The following is a 17,500-nucleotide window of genomic DNA, read 5'->3' as shown; positions in this document are numbered from 1 at the left end:
ACGCCCGCGGGCTAAATATGCCCGCGTCGTAAAATTAACGGCGTTTCCATAAAGGAATCCGGGTGTGCTTGCGTTAAAACTCGATAAAAGCCAATAAAGCATCGCCGCGGAGCGCAGTTTAGTATAGTTTATCGCCCTTCCCTCCGAGTCACCCGGCCGTCCCGGCTGACCGCTGCCAACCTGCGCCCATTTGCAGCGTCCTTCGTCGGATAAGACTTACGAGGATTCCGCGGAAGGCGAGTTCGAGGACCTCGCGACCCATCGTCTCGATCCCCTGGACGAAAAGTCTCGTCGGGCCGCGCTGGCCGGGGAGAAACCGTCGAGCCTCGGTGATAGGTTTCGTCGCTTCAGACCTTCAGAGTCTTTAGACTATCGACAGTGGTTGTGATTCGAGGAACTTTATAGTTTGGCGATGAGGACGCTGGAGGTAAGGGACGGTTCACGACTGTGACGATGGAGAGTATCTATTCTTTGCGTATTGAAGTAACGTGACTTGGTTGAGTCTGGAAACTTTTGGTGCATCGTGCAAAACTTTAAACAGTAAAATAAACTCTGTTATCTTAGTTCCTGTGTATCGTGGCTTATTCTGATTCACTCTGTTGGAATATGTACAACGATAGACTGTTCCTAGAGTTAGAGTGTCTTTAAGGACCCGGTAACTTATGAGTTTCCTTTCTTTTGCTACAGGAGACCCAAAAGAGGGGAAAACGGTCTTCTCGACCGCTGCGCTTCTCAGTCCGAGAAAACCCTCTGAACGGATAACTTGTATCGCGCTAAAGACTATTCTTTCTATTACTTTTAGTTTAAGTTTTATACAGTTCTTATTATCATTATTATACTGACGTTCGACTGTGTAACTTTTATTTTCTTAAATAAATAAACATTATATTCTAACACACTCACTGAAAACAGTTTTCTAAACCTTCCCCTGCATTAACAGTTTCTAGAAATGTCCAGCGCCTCCTCGGTACCAGCTCCACCTCCACTCTCATTCCAGTTCACTGCAATCATTACAGTTTCATCTATGATTTTCTATGATAGACTAATATGTTTATAGTCAGATCAGTATGCCTGATTGTAGCTACCTACCAGCACTCGCGGTAACTTTCTTATGGTACCCATCTACAATATAGCACCAACCATACGACCCTGGTGATCGTTCATCCCTGGAAACGACAAAATGGATGCGACAACTCCACGACACAATGTAAAAGCCCATTAATCGCAACTTATTGCACCGTGAAATCGCTGGACGTTCTACTTGTAAGATAAGTGGTCGATTATTGCCTCCCCAACCCCCTCCCCACCCCAGGGTAATGTAGCTAAAAACTGCCTTGCCATTGGCGGTAGATAGTGTTGTCCCGGTTAGTACCCCGGCGACACGATCATTTTACAACTGGGCTACTATATTGGTAATGGGTCGGTTTATCTGCCTGGCAGGTACTGGTCGCCCCGTGAAAACGCCGCCTTACCCCACCACCCTCTCCTCCTCCTCCTCGTCTACACACTTGCATTTTTGCACATCGGTATCTTTACGGCCGCATAAAACTGGTTTACCGGGCAATTTAAATGCTGTTCGCCGCATTAACGGCGCGTCGTAATGCATTTTTGTAATTCTAAAATTAGACGTATGCTCGCGCCCCCGTGGCGGATAATGCCCACTGACAAATTAATTTCATTTGCTCCGGGGAAGGACACCAACGGAGAGCCCATTGCTACGTGTTCAAAGGCTGAATGAACTCCGAATTGCACTCGCGGAAACTCTTTGCTGACAATTGAGAAATTGGGGCAGGGGAAGGGGTGGGGTAGCGAGGCAAGATGGTTTTTCGCTAATTTTATTTTAAAGTTTTATAACTTCAAATTTTTATTTAAATACTGTTCAGACTATATACCAGGGACTAAAGTATTAACTTATACAGTGGCTCGCAGCCATAATCGTACGCTCTTTAAAATCGCATAACTTTTTTATAATTAATCCAAACGACTTGAGTTTTTTTTTTAGAAAGCAGCGGAATTAGTTTTCTAGGTGACGTATTTCGTCGTTCTGAAAAAAAATCGCAACTGGTCGGAATAGCGATGAAAATAGTGAAGGTCGTTTTTTTTCTGAGCCTGTAATGTAAATTAAAAAAAAAACCCGTTTGTAGATTGAAGTAAGTTGTATACGCGTCTAAAATTTCATGAAAATCGGTTAACGTTGCTCTGAGCTATAAACGCTTAAAGATCGCAGTATATGGTAGAGAATTGCTGATTTTGGGAATTTCCGCGATTCACGACCTTATTCTGCGATCTTTAAGCGTTTATAGCTCAGCGCAACGTTAACCGATTTTCATCAAATTTTAGCCACATATATAACTTACTTAAATCCGCAAATGTTTTTTTTTAATTTTCCATACAGGCTTATAAAAAAGGTTAAAAAACGACCTTTTCTATTTTTTTTGGTATTCCGACCACGTGCATTTTTTTTCAAAATGACGAATCACGTCACTTAGCAAACTAATCCTTCTAACTTCTAAAAAAACTCAAGTCGTTTGGATTAATTTTAAAAAAGTTATGCGATTTTAAAGAGCGTACGATTTATAGCCGTGAGCCACTGTAATTACATATTGATTCATAAAAACTTAACCCTTAACTGGGATACTGTTTTTGGCAAACGTGACTGGTATACTGGGGTCGCGGCAGACCCCAATTCAGTTGACAAACTTAGACAATAAAAAATTTTGGGTTAACTAAAAGATATAATTATCAATTTCTTTGCATTTTTCCTCAGCTTCCCTATCATGCCACTCTCCGCTTCCCCTACAGCAAGGTTAATTCTTCCGCTTACTGTTCACAAGAGTTTAACAGTAGCTTCGTAACAAATTATGTTCTACGAAACTTAAACTCTAAAGACACCTAAGCTTCCCAAATCATCTAACCCTTAATCCACACAAAGCAAATCCAAAAGCTCCCATCGACAGAATCATCCCCAACAGCCAGGAAACGTAATTTCCCTCCACTCAGCGAGCACACCCACGTCTCGTGGCCCATTTTCGGAGCGAGCGGGGCCGCGAGCCCGAAATGCCGAGGCCAGCGGGGCAACGTTTCAAGGGGGAGCGAACCTGGGGACGCGGGTGTCCGTATAACTCTGCGGGATTTAGCGAGCGGGGGCCGAGGAGGACCCCCACAACCCTTTGAAGGTTTATGCCGATTCAGGAACGAGTTGATTCATGAAGACGGGATGGACCTCCTTGGGATCCGCGGCTCGGTGCCCCCAAGGCCGTGGCGGGTGGTCCCGCGGCTTGATTTCTTGTTTCCTCCACCACGAACGATCTCTCCGGGCCTGTGTCGTTCCTCCTCTGCGTTCCTCCTGGCCGGCTGGCGCGGTCGGAAGCGGGACGGAGAAGCTGAGCGGGCACCGTCCGTGGTCCAGCGATAGAAGAAGAAAGGGGAACAGGGAGGAAGGGAACGAGGAGACACTGGCATTCCCCTGGCTGTCCCCCGTATACCTATAGCGATTGTCGATTTAAATGTTTACTAATAACCAGGCTTGTCCCGCAACCACCCAGAAGTCGGTCGCTTTGCATTTTTATAAGTACATCTTCGGGGCCGGTTCCGAGAACGAGGACGTTTCATATTCATCTGCCGCCGCCAGCCGACTGTCCCCTTGCGCCTCGCTGGCTCCACTGCCGCGTATTGTCTACTTCCATCGGGATATGCATGCGCGCCGCGATTAGCCGGCCAACGGCATAATGATTCGCGTTTGCCACTGCGTGCACGTTTCGGCGAACGCTCGGGGACGGTCCCAGTGCTTGCGGGAGCAGAAACTGTTCACTGGGTGCTGCGAAACGTTTCTCTTGGTTCCCAAGCTGAATTCTCTGGCGTGATAGTTTTTTTTATCAGGTCCACGAAGCGTGGATCATAGAATTTATTTCTGTGGGAAGCGTGACGTTCGTAGAGAGGAATACGGTAGCAATAATTCTCAGAGACCACCAGCTGTATAGGAATAGAGATTAAACGAAGTAGAAAAGCTCTGTTGACCCGAGGGTTGCACAAAGAATCTCAGCAACGTGTTAAAAACAACTCACCCTTTTCCATCGCCCAGACATCCCCGGAAAAGCTAGCCTCTTCTTCTCACCGTTGGAAGCGAAGGAACATAGCCGCCGATCGATCAAACGTAGGACAGGTACGGACAGGGAAAGAACAACGAAGCCTCCCAATACATTTCGTTTTTTTTTTTTGTATAATGATTCGTTTATTGCGAAAGGACACAGTCTGCAAGCCATCTGCCAATGTGGCATCGGCGAGCTCGCGTGAAATTTTGGACACGAATGACTAAAAGGTGATGGCGATCGTTCACTCTCGACATGACATGATATGTTGACAGTCGCTGCGCCCTGCGCGGTGTCGCGCTTCATCTCGGCCCCATCTTCTCAGGGCCACGGCTCTCCATAGTACGTCTCTGTGTTACAATTTTTCTCTATCGCGCCCGATCCGAGGCTCGACGACTATCTCGCGGCAGCGGGGCGCAACGCGAATTCTGAGTCCCCGCAGATTACGAGCGGGGCCGAGCGCGTTCGGGGCGGAGTCGCGTCGCCGATCGTCGGGAAATCTCGATCAACAGAAACCGACGGGGGATGAAGAAACATCAACAGCGGGATATCCATCGATAGCGTCGTCGATCACGCGCCGCGAAATTTACGACGATTTTTCTAATGGAAAGTATCGTTCGCCCTCGACCAATAAATAAATAACACTCACGGAATGACCGCGACGCGACTTCGACGTGCTCCCGCGCTCCACCCGTCAGCCCGTAATCTGCCGTAGCGATCAACGATCCATACCTCGTCATGATCGACCGAGTCGACGTGAATCGATAATATTATAAACATTGCAATAACAATAATAATCATCATAATCATAATAATAATAATAATCATCGTCATCGTCGTTAGTATGAATTATGATCCTCAAATATTATAATAATAATAATATCGTACCTACTCTACATACAATACATACACTGGCCGGACGCTCTTCTACTGGGCCCTCTCTACTATTTACAAACGCATAAATAATTATTATCATTATCATCGTGTATTTATATATATAGTACTTTATGTATAGTATTACTGTCGAGTCGACACGCCTATTAGGGATAGTTTTTTTTTTCCTTTAAACCGCGATAGCTGCTGCTGCTACGGAGATAAACGGGTCCTACGATTTCGTTCTCTCGTTCCTTTCTTTATCGTCGGGAACGGGGTGGGGGTGAAGTGTGTAGGAAGAGGGGTTTGTTGTTTGGAGGGGTAGGAATAACGAAAAGGAGCCCGATAGACGAAGAATAAAGAGAATATCGTCGGGACAAAATCAACTGGCCGTGCGAGGCCACTAAAGGGTTATCCCCGCCACTCCGTCTCTCGTACGTTTGCTCCGCCCATTATGCTTCGAGGACCGAAAGCTTATGCCTGCGAGTTTCAAGCTCCCGAACTTTAGCGAGTCTCCTCTGCTCGACTCGTCCCCGCGCCACAGAGGCCAAGCTGGCGTGAAATGAAAATATCAGTCACTTTGGGCGGCAATTCGCAGCAGGGAGACTGGCCTCGAGCGGGCCAGCTGATTCTGCTCCAATTACAGGAACGAGGGTGAGCGAACAAGGGTGGATAAGAAGGGGCGTATATATAATATATCTCGTTCTTCGGTCAGTTACTGTACACTAATTACAAGATCGTAGTCTCTTATTATTGTCATCCACACCACACTGGGCCGCGCGTGCGCGCGGCCGTCTCTGGCCTCGAATTCAGTCATTACGATTTATAGTTCGTGAACTCACGGAAATCACACCCGCCCGGGGGACTTGAGCTCCTGCGTGGGGGGCAGGCTGCCGCTCGGATGGGGCGAGTGGTCGGACCCGCCGGACGAGGCCGTCGACGAGGAGGAGGGGGAGAGGCCCGAGGACGCGGTCGTCAGAAGAACGGCTGGCCCGCCGGGTGCTCCGCCGCCCCCGTTAATCGTGAAAGGTTTAACGTTACCACTGGCAGACACCGCCGACGCGGTGGACGTCAGTATGCTGGGCGCCGTCGACGGTGGCATCACGCCGCTCAAGCCGCCCAGAGTCCTCGAGTACGTCTCCAGCAGGGACATGTCGCCCGATCCCAGATGGGAGGCGCCGTACAGGTTCCTGTAGAAGTCCGGATGCGGCCTGACGAACTGCGTTCCCGTGTGCATCGCAGGGTGCAGTGGGTGATGGGGTGGCAGGCGACTCGCTAGAGGGCTCACCAGCTTACCTCCGCCCCCGCCACCGCCCCCTCCGCCGCTGCTTCCGCTGTAGGGCGACGAGAGGCCTGTCATCGTGGTTGGGTTGGGACTCTGCTGCTCGCCGTCCTTGCTCGCCATGTCGGCCAACGACCAGATCCTGGGCTTCGTGGTCACCCCACTGCCCGTAGACGGCGCGCTGGTGCTCGCTGGGAGATGGTGACTGCTTGGCGAGGTGCTCTCGGGAGACGAATGGCGGAGAAGTCGACCATGGGATGACCCTAGATACGCGGGGTGCTGGAGTTGCAGCGGGTGCCTGGGCTCTCGCTGGTCGTAGAGACACTCGGGGCTGTCGGGGCCGCTATCGGCCCGCGACTCGCTCCACTCGCTCTCAGTTCTGCCCTGCACACCCGCGGAACCACCGCTGGTACCGTGGAGGAGGTCCATCCGGTGAGCTGGTCGCTCACCGTCCTCGCTCGAACCGGTACCGGAATCCTTCGAGTCTGCAACAGAGAACACAGAATTGTTGGCTTCGGATGGTGGAGGAGAGGGTTCTGGGCTTCGTGGAAATATGACGTTTTCAATTACGGTGCGACTGAAGTAAGTTTTCTGATGTGGTATGTGTAGGATATTAAAAATGGAAGAAGTTTTGCCCTTTTGCAGTGTTTTAAGCACAGCTCCACTCTAATCAGCCCAAATTTGCTTAGGCCATAAGGATTATTCGATCAGAAAATCACACTTTCTAAGTAGTTTATATAGCTAGTGATAGGACTGATACCGTATCGATGCATATCGATACCGTTCTACAAATTTCAATCTGGTATTGGTATATATCAAAGTCAAAGGTATCAAAAGAAATCGATGCTTCTTTGATACTTACATGTGCGAATGTATCGATACCTGTTTGATGCCTACACAAAGATATTGATACCTATTTGATACCTATACGAGAATATCGATACCAGTTTGATACCTACACGTAAATATTGAGATCTATTTGATACGTACCTGAAAATGTCGATATCTGTCGACGTACAATCACAAGATGTTAAAGAAACTTATTTATCCAGAAAAATAAATTCTCTTATTTATTGGAAGCAAAACGCAAACAAATATTTCGTTCTAGCCGAGTTGGTAAAAAAATATTTTTAAATTATGGCAAGCTCCATGCCTGCTGAACGCGTCTTTTCAAAGGCTGGAGAGTTAGTAAGTAAGACAAGAAATCGATTAAAGGATAATAAAGTAAACAAAATATTATTTTTTAATAACATTGTATAATGAACCAATTTTTATCATTTATTAATAAAAGTTCAATTATATAGGTAGTTCATGATAATGATTCCTACTCCTACTTAATTGTTATATTATCAAATCATGATTGGTAATAAATAATTTTTTTTGTGAAGTACAAAATTGCAATTCGAAACCGATACTTTCGTACAAGCATGCAGCAGGTATTAAATATATATAAGTATCGATATGCGTTTGATACGTCACAAAATTATCAAACAAATTCGGAAAGTATCAAACGAATATCGATACTTTCGGAAAGTATCAAACGAATATCGATATTTTCGGAAAGTATCGAACCGGTTTTGATTCGGTATAGTATTAATATGGCGTCGGTTGACGAAGAATCGGTATCGATAATTGATACCAACTACCTAAAATTTCGATGCGTATCGATATTTGCTATTGAGTACTTTGGTATCGAATTGATTGAATATCATGAATAATATTCGTATCAGTCCCATCACTATCTATAGCCACTCCAATTGCGCAGATACACTTTCGGACAAATTCACGCCGTTTCACGATAGGGAAGAGCGGGGACAAGCGTAACACCGTCATGAAAGTAACACACCTTCTCCCCTCTTCCACAAACATTTCCAAAACGTTTGTTTTACACAGTTACATATGTATAGTGTCTCTTTTATTGTACTGAATGACGCTGAGCAGTAGCACAAATTGTATACTATGGGGAAGCTAAAATTGTTATTTAGATCATTCAGGTAAGTTTCTTCTACTTCGTTTTTTTTTTGTTAATATTCTTAGTTAAACTGTAGATATTAAACCAATTATTTGCTAGAGTGTTCTTAGATAATGTCTTTAGAAGTTTCTGTACTTGATTTCAACAAGTCTTGTATAGTTTGTATGTTATAACAATGCTATTCTGAAAAACATGGCTGGGGACAAAAGTAACACGTCACTATGGGGATGAAAGTAACATGTTACTTGGGCGAGAAAAATAGCATACAGGATAGGAATTCTTCAGTTGATAATGATTGTCTATGTCTGGTTTGTTTGGACCCTTTCAGTGAAAGCTGTTCGAGAGAGAAGTGGATCAATGTCTAGATTTTAAGGGTTAGTCCCACGCAAACTGGACCATGGGTGATCTTCACTACGTATGTCATCATTCAACTAAATACACAATACCAAAGAAATGTCCAAAGCTGGTTATGCTTTCTACCTATCGTTATTTAATTTTTTTTATTGTTACTTAAAATATGTGTACCTATTTAAATGTTATTTTCTATCCTTTTTTTTATAATAAAAAATCCTATTTCGGTTGGCAGAAGTGTTTTACTTAATTCTCCTCAAAATAATTAGTGTTACTTTCGCCCCCACCGTATGTTACTTTGGTCCTACCCCTGCAGACCAAAAGTAACAATGACAGTCACTGCGGAAAACTACCACAACGCTTTGACTACTTATCACGTAAAGCTGAATCTGGGCTCAAATGACAGACCAAGGAACATACTATCTTAAGGCATAATTGTCATTTTTATATCTATAAAAAGTAATTGTAGGCTATGCCAAATGTAAAAAATGTTACTTTTGTCCCCGCTCTCCCCTACTTTTATTTGGAAATATGGATTTTCGTTTTTAATTGACACTTACCGAGACGATCTTTCTCGTCCACGCTCTTCCTTCCACTGTCGTCGTCCTCGTTGTTGTTGTCCTCGTCTTCGACCCTATTCCTCGGCTCCCACGTCATCTTATTCTCCTTCTTGAGGCGTCTCCGCGCGTTCGCAAACCACGTCGACACCTGCGTCAGCGTCATCTTCGTGATGATAGCCAGCATGATCTTCTCACCCTTCGTCGGGTACGGATTCTTCTTGTGCTCGTTCAGCCAGGCCTTCAGCGTACTCGTTGTCTCTCGCGTCGCATTCTTCCGCCTCGCGCCATTCAGATCCATCCCATAACTGAAACCAACAAATTAGACGGCCTTTGAGTAACAAGGCTTCTAACAAACAAATCTACTGCTTCTTCAAATGCTCGACTGGCACTTCAACAGATCTTATTCTGAATCTTGAAGGGCAGCAGGGTGAGCTATACTCTTAGAAACGGTATCGGAGTAATGTCCGTAGTGTAAGTGGCTTTACTTCCTTTCAATGGTGGATTCATAAAACCATCTAATTTGTATTCTAAGGTTACGTCCGTGTAAGATATGATATTGGGCCACTTATGCAAATTGGGAATTTAATCTTACTCCATATACATGAATGACCATGACAAAACGGAAAATAGTCAAACAGCAATGAAGGCGTCTGCAGCAAAATAAGTAGTTTCCGGGCTTACATATTCATTACATAGTATGTCACTTCGAAAGTATTTCGAAAAATGCCTTGTCACGCTAAAATACTAATATATGCGCATAACGACTACATAAGATTCACCTATCGCTGGCAGAAACATGCAAGAGAAATGTCCTAGTACTATTTACAAAATGCATAGAGTAAACGTTTCCGAGAATGATTGTTCAGAAATGTTCGTTACCTAACGTACCTGTGCCAGCAATTACATAATAGTACCTACGTCAGATCGTTGAAACACCACTACCACGATGCTAAATTTTCCTCCACATTGCCTAAAACGCACAAACCATCATCCCACAAATTTTCTCCAAAAATCGGCCCACCTGAAATTGAAAACGTCCAATCCCCTCCCGCGTGAATTGAAGTCACCCATGTCGCGGTGGGGATCCGGAGAACAGACCGAACGCAAAGTCTTTAATACAAATGCTCTCTGAAGTCGAGGTCCATCCCCTTATTAAGTCCTTCGGACGTTGGCCGTTCTCATCGTCGTAGGATGCACGTGACCCGGATATAAGGCGATCGGGGACGGTATACAAGTCGCGATACGTTATAGCAGCAAACTGGATAAGAGGAGACACCGCGACCCGAGGAACGGAGAGGCGGAAGAGGCAGAAGAAGAGGAGGAAAAAGGAGAAGAAGAAGGCAAAGCCTCCGTTGGAACCTCGTGTCGGGAAACTTATCCAATCGTGAGGCTCGTTACGCCTTCCCCCCCTCGGAGCTCGGTATAAAAGTCCGAGTCCTGCTCGGTTAGAGGAACGATATAAGCGGGTAGCTACTACTTTCATCCCGAGAGCAGATCTCTATCTAACGGTTTAAGCTCCTTTCTTCCATCCTGGCCAGAGGAGTGGAGTGGAGAGGAGTCGAGAGTGCTGTGTGTCCACCCCCCTGCGCGCCGCCACCCAGTCGAACCGGAGCGACCGACCCCCCGGGATCCCATTACTAAAAGACTAACCCTTATCAAAGATTAAACTTCGGTATAACTGCTGAATCGACGGGATCGAAATTAAATTTTCCAGCGGCGGCCAACCGGGGTCTGGGACTCCAGAGATGCTCACTACCCTCCGCCTCTACCCCTTTTGCTTCTTTTACTCTTCTTTCCCTTGTCCCGCCTCCACTCGACTTCCTCTCTCCTCCTGGTTGCGGTCTTCCTACAGCCTCTGCTCTGTTTTCCGTTTCCTCTGCGACACACAGTGGGACGGATCGACGTTTAGGTGGGCATTCACTTCATTTCTTACATATTTCATCATTTAATGATTATAATCTAAGATCATTTTTTTTCCCGTCGCTCTTTTTTAAGAATGGGACTTCAAGAGTACCTCCATGTTGATTTCCATGTATATACATCCATATATATGGATCGGAGCTTATTAGTAAATTGTTTAAAACATCCTGGTTTGTCATTTTTCGGCTGCTTTTTCTTGCGTGTAATTCGCGGTAGTGCCTAAAATCTTTATTTCGGGCTTCCTGGGCTTCCTCTGTTAATTGCCCGATTGGTAAAATGGCATGTGCGATAATGGCTTGGCCATGAATTAATATTTTGTGTACAGTAGTAGGCATCATGTACCAAGGATATAATGCAACAATTAATGTTGCCGTTTCTACAGCATATATTTGAAATTTGTTAACATCTACTGCGTAACCACTTGATATTACTCGTAAAATAACACGAAATCTATTAATACAAACAATCAAACAGAAGATCAAAGCTGAATTAAATCGTTTAAAAAAGGATAAAATGGTTTGTAATGTATAACGTTTAAACCAGTTACGATCACAGTTAAGTCGTATGCTATACAAGACACACTGGATCGTGTTTAAAAAAATGCATATAATTATAAGATTAGCAACTATTAGCAATTAATAATTGCATTTATAGAATCAAAATAGTTCAACGTAAAATAGGAATGAAAATCATTGCAGGATATTATGGGATTGATAACTATTTAATGTATTGAAAATTTATTCTTATATGAAAAGGTTATTTCTAAAACACTACTTTAAAAATTGTATAAATTACGTATTAAAAACCGAAACACAATTATTTTGAGGACAAAAAGATATCTTACGCACCACCAGGAATTGAATCCACGCCTTCAAATTATTTTCAGAACTTTGGATAATACAATATAAATGTTTGAAGTAATGCGAAAATCTAGATTAATTCTTTGCGATCGTTCTAATCTCACATGAACATAAATATTTGAGAGTCTACACTAGCTTTGTATTAAAACATTTAACAGTAAAATTGGAGACATTTGATGCTCATATTAGTTCGTCAATTGATATTTGCATTTATTTTGTCGAATTAAAAAATTTATTTTTGTGGTTTTGGCCATAAAATCGCAAAGTGCTCAATTGTATCGCGATTTAAATTGTTAGTATTTTGGATAATGGATTGCAGGGGTACCAGTAAGTAGTAAATCAAGCTTCAGCCATGACTATTTTAATTTCCAACAAACAGAATTAAAATATAATCATAAAAATGCTGGAATTTTTCAACAGCTTTCGTTGGAAAAGCTCTAGATACCCAGGAACCTCATAGAGCCTGAAAATGTTTGTGCTGTTTTGTTCTATTTGCTTTATAAATATTTGAAACTCTACACAATTTGTATACATAATTAAAATAATTCTATCTTGAAAAATGGTGATGTTAGGGGCTAAAATGTGTAATTCATTCTAAATAACGTGGTTGTAAACACTTTTCCTTTACAAAACACAGTTCACATTCGCTTTCTACATTTTAAATAACCCCAGAATACGAATTTTGGTTTCAAAAAACCCTTGGATTCTGACTTTTAACTTTTAAGGGTGGTAGAACAATGTAAATGGTGTTTTCCGAACAAATAATAAACATTTCCACCTAACGGATGATTTATGCACGACCTGCGTCTTTTGTCCCGCTAGAATTGTTATTGGACAGACCACTGTGCGCCGTCCGGCGTACAATCACCCGCTAAGAGCTTACTCGCGAGAGGGTGGAAAAAGCAAGACTTTAAAAACGTCAATATGCACGGTGACCCAGCCCGATGGCGATTTCCACTAGGAAAAAGTCGCGGTTCCGGAATAATCCCTGAATAGAGGTGGTCCCATCCCCGACGGAAAAAGTCACCCCTCCGTCACGAAGGCACCGAGTAACATCCTGAACGACGAGATATCGTTGATCCAAATCCCCTCGGAGTCGACTCGGAAGCGCACCTTTGTCGTCTACCAGAGGACTGGCCCGCCGTGACGGGGAGCCGCCATTATTGAGCTTTATTTTCACCCTCTTTCGTTCCAGCCGCGCGCGAGCGAGAGGGATGCACAGGAACGGCGAGGTGGAGGGCGTATGTGGACGCGCGACTGACGGTTGCCGGTGTTGGCGGCGGATCGTGGAGGGGGGGTGGCTGCAGGGGGTCGGCGGTGGAGATGGGAAATTAATAAAACTGTCACTTATCTACCCTTCCCCGAGGCAGGCCTACAACGCGGTATCTCTGCCGGCCCTCCTCTGTCTTCCTTCTCCCCCTATCTTTTTCCGGTTGCTCCCTTCCGCGCCCTCCATCCGTCTCTGTCCCACCGCGGCGGGACTCGCAGCAGCTGAAACGAGGCGCTAAACATTTCAATTTGGCATCAGCCGCCTCTTTCCACGAGAGCGCGGAGAGACGCTCGTACACACACTCGCCCCGACGCGTTTTCTCTCTCGCCTGCTCCTCCCGCGGGTGTATATCCCTGTGTCCGCGCGGAGGGTAGAAGCCTGAGCCGCGTGCACGCGCGCGAAGAGACCGGAAGAGTCGAGAGATAGAGGAGGAGGAGGAGGAGGTGGAGGAGGAAGGTGGACCGGAGCGGCGGGACAGAGAGGGACAGGAAGATGGGAAAGGGATAGAGGATGGCTTAACCCAGGTCTGTTTGCGAGGAGCAAATGGCGTTCTGCAGTTATTTTAAAATTCAGCCGGTGGCAGGGGGCGCGGATCGGATTAAAAAATCAGAGTGGAAGCTTGTTTCTCATGATAACAGCCAGCCGCCCCCGAGAGCGGGAACTGCTGCTTTCTACCGATCCCGTCTCCTCCACCCACCCCTCCCGAGCCCTCTATCTCTCCGCCTCTTCCGCGTCCACCTGTGCCTCCCTCTCGCCCTCTCTGTTTTTCTGTCTTCTTTATCCTGTCCCTCTGTGCAGCGGCGACCAGTTTTTCGTTCCCTCTCCCCCCGCGGCTCGCACCGCTCCTGCACGCTTCCCTACCAATCTACCTCTCGCTCGGCCTCCGCTCGTATCGCTCAAGCCACCACCCAGAGGATCACCATCCTCGACAGCTTTAAAATACGTCCGCTGTACGGCCGCCCGGAATATAGACGCGTTTATCTATATATAAATCGTATTTTATACGCGTATATACGCGCGCAGTCAGGAGCGTACACACGCGTGCGATACCTGGGCCTTCTTCCCTCGCGAGGGGGCTGATCGCATCAGCCGCTTGTTTCCATGGCGATCGCTAATCGGTCCGCTTCTCGCCGGTACTTCCGTTTCAGCGGTCCCTTTGTTCCCGCTTCGTACCCTCCACGAGGGGCCAGAGGGTAGTCGACTTTGAACGCGTCAAGATGGCTTTTTATAGTTTTTTCTGCGAGCATTCGCGTGGTATTGGATTCCTTTAGCGCGTCTGGTTTTAGCGCACCTTTTAAAACCCATAGTCCCTTTCGAGCGTACGTGACTTATCAGTAAACAAGCGGAGTAGACTCTGGGTCCCAAAGTCCCCTTCCAAAGCGTAAACTACGTCTTCGTTAGAACCCAACTTTCTCCAAAACACAACTTCCACCCTTCCTCAATAACCAATCCTATGTAGTTTCCATTTCCCACACCCTCGCAATAAACACTACCAATAGGATTCTCCGACTTGTCCACGTTTTCTCCTGCGGATGTCTTTAGCGTTAGAAGTCTGTTGTACTTTGTACTAAGCGACGAGTTCAAACTTTCTTGTAATAAAATAAATATTTATACACAAGTGTATGTATGCGTAACGTCCCGGGTGCACGACACTGTTGAATAAGAGTTACCTCGCTAAGACCTAAGTTGACATGTACCTGACCCCAATTTTTGAACGACCCACACATCAGACTTTCCTACTCTAAAAGCACGAGAACCACGATGACCAAAACTCCTCGACATCTATCATAGTTGTACCGTAGGACATTTGGAATTCCGTCTCACCCCCTTAATGTCAAGCGACCACCCCCTCGGCACGAAGATACGAGCATCCCCTAGCCCCGGAAGGCGATCAAGTATCAACTCCATCGAATCCACGAGGATCGACCATTAAACTCCAGCGAAACGGCCATTCCTCGCGACCCTCTGCCGTGGAGTGGTTAAACGTAAACGCGTTTGTCAAGGCGTAGCCTTGAAGGGGATCAAAACGGGGGTGAGTGACCATGGCCAGTTCGAAACGAGGCAGGTGTGCGGCTCGCGCGACTCCGCCCCTCGTTACCACTCGTAACTAGGGGTGATATCCGACTTCTTTCTTCCCTCTCTCCCTCTCTCTCTCTCTCACTCTCCTTTCGCTCTCCACCCCGTGTCAACTTCCTCTCTTTCTCCCGCTCTCACCTTTCCAGGTAGGGTGGCGGGCTTCGCGTGCTTTTATCAACGCAAAGGTGCAGCCATTTCGGCCACGGCGCCATCTTCCGTTCGTAGATACACCGCGTGCACACGCACGAAGGCTCGCACGCGTTCGCTCGTACAGAAAGGCCCTGCCTAGTGGTCGCGTTTCAGTTTAATCAACCGCGAAGCCACGCCAGCCTTCTGCGGTCCCTTTCATCTTGCCCGCCCTACTCCGTTTGCCCCCATGGCGTGCCGGCAGTCATCAGTCATTGGACATATTTGGTCCACCGGCAATCTGAGCCTGGCTGCCCAATTGTTTTAGCGGCAAGTCGCCCTTGAAGATTCACTGACAAGGGAAGGTCCCGAACCCGAAAATTCAAAAAATTATGAAACTTTGCGAATAAGCAGGGGATTTCATCCTGATTACAACGAAGTTTTGGGTTGCTGCCCGTATTCACTCGAAGCGGGTGAAATTAACCCCTAAAAATTCGGCTATTTTCCGATTTTGTCTTATAACTCGCGAACTGTAACAGATAGGAAAAAAGTTTCAAGACAAAAGTTGCTTCTTTTAATTAGATCTAGCATTTGGTAAAAAAATATTTTACAGTTCACGAGTTATCACAAAAAATTGGAAAATAACCGGATTTTCAGGGGTCAATTGCACCCTTTTAAATATAAAGGTTCAGAATTTTTTGAATTTCCAAGTTCGGGATGTTCTCTTGTGAGTCTTATCCGCGATTTTAGGTAACCTTCGCGTTTCACTTAAGCCAGTGTTTCCCCAACTTTCTATGAGTCGCGATCTCCTTTTATAATATTCAAAAACCCTGAACACCCTCTCGATATAAGGTAAAGGTAAATTCAATAAGGTAAAGAAAACACATTAAGAATATGTATTTCAGAATATAATTCTAACTTAATAATATCAGAAAAGAAACTAAAAAACTGAGAAACTGCAATCGTGCACAACAGAGGAACAGTACCAACAGGAAGCCTGTCGAGAACAAAGTAGACGCCCCGCAACGATTGCCGCACAATCGCAACAAAGTGGCAAAGTAGGGGGAAATGGAAAACAGCCACGGTATACAACTCGAGCGTGCACGGTGTATACGTACGTCGCCGCGTTAAGCTCTCAGAAGCGCTTAGAGACGCGCGCAACGCGTCGTCGCGAGCAAGTTTTGCGAGCTCGGTGACAGTCGGTTGTTCCACATCCAACTTTATTACCAGTTGGGCTGCACCGTGACAGATCGATCGTAAACTTGCACGGCGAACGTGTGTACGCCGTCTCCGTGCAGCGGCTGGTTCACGTGTGCCGAGAGCCACGCTGCAGGAGAACACACTTCGCGGTGTACACGACGTGCACCTACACAAAGAGCTCGTCTGTTCTCGACCCGACGGGTTCGGAGATTATACAACCTCCCCGCGCGCTTCTCATCTGTCTCTGTCCCTCAGAGAGTGTAGCCGGAGTTTATATAAAATGATACACGGCCCGCTACTTTGTCATACGATCGCTTAAATTCATCTCGAGGCACACACCGATGCTGCGCAGCCGCCACGATTAAAGTCAACCGGCGTTGAATTATCGTTAGCCGAGATTACCCGCGGCTCACTGTTATGGCTAACTGGCGAAAATTTACAAAACCCAAATGATAGAGCGGCATCTACGAGCCATGTATCGTTCCGCAGCTACACTTGTCCCTGTTCTACCGTTACACTGCACCGCGAGAGGAGCTTTTATCGCTCGATAAAGAACGCGGCGGTTAAATGTATGACCTGTATCTGAATGGCTTTCGGCGCGGCAGCTCCCCTTTGGAAAGTTTTTATTCAACGTCGTCGATTGATGCTTGGGAAACTGCTTGCAATCCTATCCTCCACGGGACGTGCCCTTCATTTGCGGAGGACCATCAAGAATGGACACGTTTCAATAGTACTTATAGTTTCTTCTATATTGAGAAAGAAGGTTGCAGAAGAGGTATTCAAATAAATCGAGAACAGTAGCGCACCCAGAGGGGGGGCGCTAAGGGGCCCTGGTACCCTCCAAAGAAAAAGGGAAAGGGAGATTGATGTAACACCACGGTTGAAGTGTTTAAGAGCTTTGTAAAAAGAAAGAAAATTGGAT

At 46.0% G+C, this 17,500-nt stretch overlaps 1 protein-coding gene across 2 annotated transcripts in view; it reads right to left on the bottom strand.

Annotated features, from left to right (window-relative positions):
* Positions 1–4,216: 4,216 nt before the first annotated feature.
* The window catches only part of Mirr (iroquois-class homeodomain protein mirror), a 64,421-nt gene continuing 51,137 nt past the window's right edge, over positions 4,217–17,500 (bottom strand). For both annotated transcript variants that reach the window (XM_076809003.1, XM_076809011.1), the window contains 2 exons: positions 9,127–9,431; positions 4,217–6,728 (listed from right to left, as the gene is read on the bottom strand). In XM_076809003.1, the coding sequence (XP_076665118.1) occupies positions 5,809–6,728; positions 9,127–9,431 (1,225 nt within the window). In that variant the 3' untranslated portion in view covers positions 4,217–5,808. The remainder of the gene's footprint in view (positions 6,729–9,126; positions 9,432–17,500) is intronic.

This window comes from Andrena cerasifolii, chromosome 1 (genome assembly GCF_050908995.1).
Source record: "Andrena cerasifolii isolate SP2316 chromosome 1, iyAndCera1_principal, whole genome shotgun sequence".
NCBI classification, from domain to species: Eukaryota; Metazoa; Arthropoda; class Insecta; order Hymenoptera; family Andrenidae; genus Andrena; species Andrena cerasifolii.
This window is presented reverse-complemented; position numbering and strand designations above follow the sequence as displayed.